The sequence below is a fragment of the Saprolegnia parasitica genome (genome assembly GCF_000151545.1).
Source record: "Saprolegnia parasitica CBS 223.65 unplaced genomic scaffold supercont2.3, whole genome shotgun sequence".
Taxonomy (NCBI): domain Eukaryota; phylum Oomycota; class Saprolegniomycetes; order Saprolegniales; family Saprolegniaceae; genus Saprolegnia; species Saprolegnia parasitica.
This window is the reverse complement of record NW_012156397.1, coordinates 148,197-157,053: the sequence shown is the minus strand read 5'-3', so window position 1 is coordinate 157,053 and position 8,857 is coordinate 148,197. Positions and strand designations below refer to the sequence as shown.

General features: G+C 57.1%; 4 protein-coding genes across 4 annotated transcripts in view; 3 read left to right on the top strand and 1 right to left on the bottom strand.

The window, feature by feature from the left end:
- The window catches only part of SPRG_18976 (hypothetical protein), a gene marked incomplete at both ends in the record, with an annotated part of 1,883 nt that extends 1,735 nt beyond the window's left edge, over positions 1-148 (top strand). The window contains one exon of the mRNA XM_012339802.1: positions 33-148. Within this exon, the coding sequence (XP_012195192.1) occupies positions 33-148 (116 nt within the window). The remainder of the gene's footprint in view (positions 1-32) is intronic.
- A 2,237-nt stretch (positions 149-2,385) lies between these two features.
- Positions 2,386-4,746, bottom strand: SPRG_01284 (hypothetical protein). Its single transcript, XM_012339506.1, has 3 exons — positions 3,624-4,746; positions 2,696-3,576; positions 2,386-2,643 (listed from the first exon to the last, which is right to left on the bottom strand). Exons 1-3 carry the CDS (start codon positions 4,717-4,719, stop codon positions 2,422-2,424), a joined length of 2,199 nt encoding a protein of 732 aa, XP_012194896.1. The 5' UTR covers positions 4,720-4,746; the 3' UTR covers positions 2,386-2,421.
- A 454-nt stretch (positions 4,747-5,200) lies between these two features.
- On the top strand, positions 5,201-6,356 carry SPRG_01283 (hypothetical protein). Its single transcript, XM_012339505.1, has 6 exons — positions 5,201-5,514; positions 5,557-5,679; positions 5,725-5,841; positions 5,886-6,038; positions 6,082-6,192; positions 6,238-6,356. Exons 1-6 carry the CDS (start codon positions 5,227-5,229, stop codon positions 6,319-6,321), a joined length of 876 nt encoding a protein of 291 aa, XP_012194895.1. The 5' UTR covers positions 5,201-5,226; the 3' UTR covers positions 6,322-6,356.
- Positions 6,357-8,197: 1,841 nt separating this feature from the next.
- Positions 8,198-8,776, top strand: SPRG_01282 (hypothetical protein; the record flags this gene model as incomplete). The annotated part of the gene is made up of 1 exon (XM_012339504.1): positions 8,198-8,776. One exon carries the CDS (start codon positions 8,198-8,200, stop codon positions 8,720-8,722), a length of 525 nt encoding a protein of 174 aa, XP_012194894.1. The 3' UTR covers positions 8,723-8,776.
- Between the last annotated feature and the right edge of the window lie 81 nt (positions 8,777-8,857).

Genomic DNA, 8,857 nt, shown 5'->3' with positions numbered 1-8,857 from the left:
GATCCGTCGTCGTGCTTCTCAATCTGTATGAGTCGTCGCTGCTGCCATTGCCATGGTCACGATGCGCCAGCGCCGCGACGAGCTCGCGCTGGATGACGCCACGTACAAGCTGCTGGCGACGCACGAAGACGCGTCGATCGCCTTGTAACTTTGCCGTCTGAACTCGCCTTCCTTGCATACCAGTATGATGATTGATTCGCAACAATCCTGGTAGGAACGTTTACGTGGTGTACCAGCATCCCAGGGGATTAATTCGGCGTGTCGTGTCTCAATCCGGCCAACCCATTGGCTATAATTCCAGATTTGCTGTTCAATGAAACGCAGTTTCATTGGTCTCAGCCAATCGCATCGCGCGAAACATGTCCTGTCAAGTGCGATTTTGCTGTCCCTGTTAAGTGCTGTCACATCATGGACATTATACTTGATTTTGTAAAAAGTAAGTACGAAGCACTTATCAGGGTACATGACGCCATCCCAGCCGCACCTAATAGAGCTCTCACCGCGCTTTGACAGTTACGCGCGGAGACGACCGTCATGGCAAGGACACCCTCTAGTACCATACCATGGGGCCGCATGGGAAGCAGGTAAAGCCACGAACGGTGTACGAGGCGGAGCTCTTCCGGGAGCGGCAAGCGCAGAGCATGCAAGAGACCCGAAGGAAGGCAAGACTCGCGAAGCGTTCGCAACCCGCCGCAGCAACCCCATCGACGGAGGCCAACTCGACTCATGACGAAGGCATCAAAAATGCTCTGGAAGAACGAGATGACCGAGGTGCGATGCCACATTGAAGACTGCAGCAAGCGACGCGCCGTCGTCGCAAATACCGATGACCGAGGTGCGATGCCACATTGAAGACTGCAGCAAGCGACGCGCCGTCGTCGCAAATACCGGTAAACAATGCTTCGCATTCAAAAGTTCAACTGTGGCACGTGGGCCCTGACGCCAACGAGCCTTAGGGGCCTTGACAGCTTCCATCGCCGGCAGCTGCGCCTCCTTCTAGGTATCTTTCACCCGAACACGCTCGGCGACGTCGCGCTCTACAAGCGCTGCGACAGCGCCCCGCTGAGCGCGATCGTTGCCCGCCAGCACTGGCGCCTGCTGGGCCACGTGCTGCGCCTGAAGGAAGACGTCCCTGTCAGCATTGCCGCCGCCTGCTTATTTGCCACGCCTGATGCACCCCGTTTTTTAGGTCGCACCAAGATCACGTTGTCCATCGTCCTGCACCGCGACCTCTAGTCGTTGACGCCGCCTCAATCGCTGGCGTCTCTCGAGGACCTCAACCAACTGCGTAGCTCTGCCGCCAACGGCAAAGCCTGGAAGGCTTCTACACATCGTGTCGTCATGGGCCTCACCTGCGGCCGCTAGCGCCCCCGGGCGACTACAGAAGAGCAAGAGGAGCCCCCGCGCCGCCGCCTGCGCAGCCACGGCCCGGTGAACGAATGAAGGAGATGGAGATTGCTAGTCTTTATGTATGCAACCTCTTTGTAACATCAAGATCCCGCGAAACACGTCCATATACAGTGTATATATATTCAAAAGTTCCTACCAGCTCACCCCGCATGGGACCTGTTAAATGTACTTTTCGTTCTGTAATGCAATGGTTCGCATCTTTCGGCTGTACGCCAACACGACGGATCCGTCGTCGTCCATGGTGCGCCTCGTCTGCGTCGTCGCTGCTGCCGTTGCCATGGTCACGATGCGCCAGCGCCGCGACGAGCTCGCGCTGGATGACGCCACGTACAAGCTGCTGGCGACGCACGAAGACGCGTCGATCGCCTTGTAACTTTGCCGTCTGAACTCGCCTTCCTTGCATACCAGTATGATGATTGATTCGCAACAATAATAAATGTACTTTTCGTTCTGTAATGCAATGGTTCGCATCTTTCGGCTGTACGCCAACACGACGGATCCGTCGTCGTCCATGGTGCGCCTCGTCTGCGTCGTCGCTGCTGCCGTTGCCATGGTCACAATGCGCCAGCGCCGCGACGAGCTCCCGCTGGACGATGCCACGTACTAGTTGCTGGCGACACACGAAGACGCATCGGCCGCCTTCTGAGCTCGTTTTTGTACTTGATGATTAACAAGCTACAATACTTTTTCTGACGTGGCAGCAGCACTTTTCGCGAGGCGCCTGTCCGACCTCTCGTTGTGGGGACGTCGTCTCGCAGCAGTGTCGTTATTAGTCTCGAAGTACTTGCCGCAGCAGCTCGTCCTGGCTGCGTAGCTATTGACGATGTCCCATGCACACTTGGCGTCAATTTAACGCCATCCGGTGGCCCCCGTTTGCAAGAGTGTGGCCATCGCCGAAATTGTGGTTGGTAGCTGTCAAGGCAGCGAGCAATCGCGTCTCTCGATGAACGCATGCCAGGTTTCTTACTCAACGTTGTGTACAATAACGTCCATAATAGTTACGCCTACTAATTACTCTAACCAAAACCCCGTGATCTCCATGTTGATGACGAGCGTCAAGTACTTTGCGAGCTCGTCTTGGCTCGTGTACAGAGGCAAGTCGATCCGGTTGAAGCATGTGTGGCCCTTGGGCATCAAGCCCGTTGGCGGCGGCCCGCGGTTGACCATCTGGATTGTAAACCGGCGCACGCGGCCGTCGGACGACGTAAGCGCCTTGAAGCCCTGCACAGGTACCTACACCATACACACATGAGTTCTCGACGTCTCGAGTCTGGTGACGAAGTACGCGGGATGTGCCCGTGGCAAACTGCAGTAGACGCGCACGCTCTTCGCCCGAGAAGCTCTGCACCACGTTCCAGAACCAGTTGACGACCGCCGTTTCCGTCGGCGTCGGCTGCTCGAGCTTGACCCAGCGCACTTCGCTGTACGCGCGCCAGTCGCCGCAGTCAATGTCGGGGATGCCCGAGAGGAGCAGGTCAAACTCTTGGTAGTCAAAGACCGAGATGAGGAAGAGCGGAACGATTTCGTAAAAGCCCTTGAGGAAGGCCGCGAGCTGCGTCGACATGCTCTCAAACATGTAATGCTTGAAGAGCAGGTCGAGGTACTCGGCCTTGTTGTCGTCCGTCACGGGGATGTCGGCGCCGTGCGGCTTGAGGTCGACCGTCGCGTATTTGCCGTCGGGCGTGACGACCGAGACGGTAAAGTCCAGTGAGAGCAGCTCGGCCTGGTCGTTCTTCTTGAGCCAGCGGCAGTTGCGGTAGAGCTCTTCGTCGAGAAACTCGAGGTCCGAGAACGAGATGGGCACGCCAAGCATGTGCTTGATGAGCGGCAGCGCAAGAGACATCTTGACGTTGAAGCCCTCGATGAGCGCCTTCCCGATGAGGCGGCCCACAAACTCGTAGTAGAGGAGGTGGTCCTCACCGCGGATCGACTTGGACGCGGGGTTGATCCAGTACGCGAGGTTGGACCCCTTGGTCGCCGTGAAGAGGCCCATCTCTTCGCTAAAGAGCTTGTCGCTGAGGAGTTCGTACCACTCGCGGATGAGACCGCCAGCGTCGAGGCCCGGCTCGTTTTCAAAAAAGATGCGGAGGCGCTCCCAGAAGCGCGACGCGGGACACTTGAGCATTTGCTCCATCGAGTCCTCGATGAGATGGTCGCGCCGCACCACTAGATCGGCACTGAGTACGCCATCGTCAACCAGAAAAGAAACGCACCAAACTGAATATGGCCTTCGTCGTACTTGCGCCAGCGCTTCTGGACTTGCTCGAGGAACCACCGGTTCTTCTCCTGGAAGGTAAGCGCCGCGATCTCTTCGAGGTCGTCTTCGCAGTCGAGTTGGCGCGACTCGCCGACGGGTACGGCCGTCGCGGGCGCAAACTCCATGCCGCCGTCTGCGTTCTCGTGCCGGACGTACCCCGTCGACAAGGTCGTAAAGTTGTTGCGACGGTCCTCTTCCGTGACAACGGGGAGCTGGAGCTGGCCCTTGCCGTAGCCAAAGCCGCCGAGGAAGTCGGGCATGACGCCGCTGTGGAACATACTCGTGCGTTCCTCGGCCTCTTCAAGCTGCTTGAGCGCCGTTGCTCGCAGCGGCCGGAACGGCGTCGTGCCCGTCTCGTCGTCGTAGCCGAGGTCGCGCATCGCCAACGCGACGTGGGCCTCGTACGGGTCATGCTCCTCGATCGACGAGCCCGTGTTCGAGATCGGGCTCATGATATCAATCTCGTGGTGGTTGGGGTCCATAAGCTCCATGTCGACTGTGCTTTCGCGCGTCGGGTCGTTCTCGTCGGCGTCGATGCGCACCCAGTGCATCTGGCCGTCCGGGCCCTTCTTCCGGCGCCAGAGGTGACGGCGCATCGCTGCTTTTTGGCGCGCAGTCAGGTTCATCTGCTTGAGGCGCCGCACGTGAAAGGATCGGATTCGGCTCTGCTGGTCGAGGACTGTAGACTTGGACCGGTTGAGCTCGGGGCGTACAAAGTCCGACTTGCGCAAGCCGGATGGCCGAGGGAGGTTGGGAGCAATGACGACCTGTGGCGTACCGCACATGACGCACTCCTTCTTGCTCGGGTGGTTGTCGTGGAAGCAAATGGAGCACGGCCACTCTTCCTCACCACGCGCCACGAACGTGTCGATGAGGTCCTGGCGCAGCATGTTGTTGTTGCGGTTGTCGTTCTGGAGGAAGCGCTCAATGCGCTTGGCGTAGTTCCAGTAGTAGATGATGGCGCCGATGAGCAGCAGAAGCGCGAGTCCCAGGAGCCCATACACGACGCCGGCCATCGTTGGGCTCAACTCCATGCCAAAGAGGATGGCCATGCTGCCAGGTTCGATTGCTTCCAACTTGACTTGTGCTGGCCTCGACCGGGTGGCCGGATACCCGTCTCTTGCACTTCGTATGCGTATCCGGACGCGACCATTACCCACATAAGAATCATCCGGATGCAATCCGGACGTGGCCAGCTCGACGATAAAACCCAGTCCTTTTACGCTTTTTTCTACCACGTTATTGCATAACCCGGCGGCATCATAGGCTAAACTCATGCTGTTTAATCGCCGACCTCGCCGCAGGTTCAGCTCGTTCGGACTCTTCTTACGAGCGCACATGCGACGGACCTCACACGATGGGACGCGCTTCCGAGGCGGACCTCTTGGTCTGATGATGACGAAGGTTTATGTGTTTGGAGAGGTTGGTATCGAGTCTTAGAGGTTGGCGTGGCGTCCTCGAAATTTTTGCGCCTATTGGCAAGATCGCGCCGTGATTGGTGCCACGCCGTGGCTGCACGTTGATTGGCTGTATCGCAGCGTGACATACGGGCAGAGCCAATGGCAAGAGGCGAAGTCCATTTCGGCGGATCGAGCGCGATGAGCACAATGCGCCGGGCGTCGGTGACGGACCAGGCGCCGGTGACGGACGGCGTCCTGCGCCTCGGGCGCATCTGTCAATCCTGCACGCGCCGGAGCGGCGACAACAACGACATTGTCTTGCACACGGGCCGGCTCATGGAGAACACGGCGAACCAGTCGATCCTTTCGCATCTCCTCGCCAAGAAGCGCATCGAGCCGCCGTACATTGATACGAAGCGCGCGCGCATGGGCTGGCTCACCAAGCGCGTATGTTGTGCATGTGAATTGCATGTTGCGATGAGATCCTAGGGCGCGTGGGTCAAGAGCTGGAAGAGTCGCTGGTGCGTGCTGTACAATGGCTTTGTCTATTACTACAAGGCGCCCGAAGACGTCAACCAGTCGCGCATGTGTCTTGGCGTGATCGATCTCATGGTGCGTATTTTCCGCTACGAGCGGCTATGCATAAAAAGTGGGTAGGGCGCGACGGTTGAAGTCTGCGACCAATACGAAGCCGACCTCACCGACATTCCGTACAACTCGTTCGTTTTCAAAATCGACCAAGTCGCGACAGAGAACAGAACCTTTTACTTTATCGTACGAGTCTCCAGTGGTCGGCTAGCGTTAACGGCCACCTCTAGGCGCCAACGACGCGGGACCTCGAAGAATGGATCGCGGCCTGCCAATTGGACACGTGGCAGCCGCACTGGTGCACGCTGCACAACGGCGTGCTCTCATACTACATGGGCACGGACCGCATGGCGCCGCTGCGCCTCGGCGTCGTGTACCTCACGGTGCGCTGTGCTGTTTGATATAGGTCATCTCAGTCGTCCCTAGCGCTGTCTTATTGAAGACGTCGCGCCCGATGAGGTGCGGTACATGAACAGTCCGGCCACAACCTTCAAGCTGACACAGTTCAAGCCCGAAGAGCGCACATATTACTTTTCGGTATGTCGCCCGACGCGTCTGTATCATGCATGCATGGTGGAGTAGACAGATTCGGAGACGGAATTTGATATGTGGATGCAAGGTCTGCGTGCGGCGTCGCAAGCCATCACCGACCGCTGTAGCATGTAGGGACAAGACGAATAATTTATGTAATCGGTGATCGCTCTTTTTTGCTCCTCGTACACAGAAGTGGATGGGTGGCAGGTTGAACACACAGCCGCAGACGTGCTGCACGCGTCCACTCGAGCGGAGACGCGATCGGAATCTCGATCGTCTCGATTGGAATCTTGATCGGTGTATTGAAAGGCTGCAGCTCGAGCACTTGTCCAGAATTCTCACCTACATGTACAATTGTACCTTAACATCGCTGGGCCTGAGGATAGAGAGCCCTTCGCTTGAAGTTGTAGCGTCGGTTACATGCAGTTAGCTACATGTAGTGGTTGTCCTTGGTCTGGGCGAAGACAATGAAGCGCCGATGTCAAGTCGTGGTAACTTGTATTCTGCTCGGTGCCGCCAAGCCGCTGGCTACGGATGATGACTCGCTACGACGGTGCGTCGCGGCATTTCAAATCAACGCACGCGATGCGCCGACCAGGCACCCACGGCAATTACTCGCGCATGGTTCGATGCTGTGTGTGAAGGAAGACATGTGTCTTGAACGGACGGACCAGGGCCACATGGGTGGAAGTTGCTTCCACATCTTTCCGACGCCAGCACCACCATTAATGTAGTACCGTCTGGACGTCCACGTTCACAAATGCAAGCTTGCGAGGAGATACGCGGAGGCAAAGTGCACGGTAACTGACCCGGCAATCGAATCAGAATTGACGAGCCAAGATACTTTCGCACTGGCTATGGCTCGAGCGATACCATAGGTATCGGAAGAAACGACGCTGGACTATCTAGACGTATACGTACACACGATGATGCTTCTTCCTTTGCGCTCTGTATCCTACGTGCGGTGTCATTGCTTTTCGCATACGGCCTCCCACCCTGAAATGCGATCGTGCGTAAATAAAAATACATGGTGCGAGGACAGTCGAGGGAACGACACTGCGTCGAAACAAAAGTGGATGGCCCGCGAGTTACGGCGCGTGTCGACAAGGCTCGTATCGAACAGCGTGACGAGCCATTTCGGCGCTACGCACGGCGCGAACGATACGCTCGTCGGCAAGCAAGATCGGAAAAATAAGGTCTACTAAATGTAGAGTGGTACGAATTACACACCGCGCCACGTGGCACACCGTGTGACTAGCGTGTCAAGGCACGGATGATTTGGTCCAAACACCCACTGCGTTGGCCGCTGCGCACACACACCGCAGGCATCGTACTACTGGCCCGGGTCAACCACGGCTTTCCGTTGCTGTAGAAGACGAGCTGTCCACCCATTAGCACCGTATCCAACCGAGTGATGGCGATACATGTTGAATAGCAACGGACAAATCTGCCCGTTCTTGGTCGGCAACCACCGTACGCTGATGTCGTGTATATTGCTATCGTTATGTCCAAGCCTAAGCATGCCATCCCGTCAACTGAGATGTGGCCGAGATTGGATTTGGATCGATTGTATCGGTAATGCGAAAAAGAATGAGTGAGGCAAAGACGTCGTCGTGCTAACATGTGGTGCTCAGATCAACAAACGCACGGCCATACAAGCACTGCTTGAGGACTGCTGCGCAGATGCTCTGAAAAAGGTGATCACGGAGGACGACAAGGATGGATGCTCAAGGAGGCATCACGCTGATGTGGCCTCTGAAACAACGCCACAAAGGCGGTCACGACGTCTACGGAAGTGTTATAGCTTGTGGTAAATGTTCTGCGTGTGGCGCCAATGCCACGTCAGACGCGGTGTGGCTAGCAGATGGCGCGGCGTGGCATCAACATGCGGTGAATCTTGATGATGATCAAGCCACCTGCCAGCGGCAGGCATCATGGCCCCACTCGGACCATCTGGTGCGCATTTTAGAACGAGAGGACTCCACTTACAAATTTGCCGGCCACCGCAATGGTCTTCCTCACCATCGACCGCGCCTTGCGCTTGTGCCACGTCGCCCACTGTGCCCGGTACGCCAAGTGCGACAGTCTCTGCTTGATCCACGCCAAGCTCCAAAGGCCCAAGTGGACCGAAAAGCCTGCGCAAACCATGTCCATCGAGATGCTCACGCACTCGAACGAGTCGTCGGCGTCGTCTGTCTCTGGCAGCGAGCGCCGGTCGAAGAAGAACCGTTGGTGCTCAATCGCCGAATGTGAGCAGCTCGCGCGCATCGACGGCCTTTGCACTCGCCACAACATGCAGCTCAGCAGCAAGAAGCGCAAATGCGTCATTGTCTCTTGCAACTCGTACGCCAGGACGCGCGGCCTCTGCACTCGCCACGGCGGGGGCAACGTCTGCCGCTTCCATGGCTGCAAAACGTCGGCGCAGTCGGGTGGGTTGTGTCGGCTACACGGCGGTGGCCCGCGCTGCAAGCATCCCGATTGCGACCAATTCAGCAAAGCTGGTGGTCTCTGTGGCTTCCACGCACCTGTTTGATAGCTTGTTCCCTCACTAAATGTTGTAAATTATACTGTGTCTCCGTTTCTACCAACACCCTCCTAACCCCGACACCCCACGTCTTGTTGGCTCGATCGGTTGCTGCTGGTTGACAAAAATCCAGCACCCTAATGG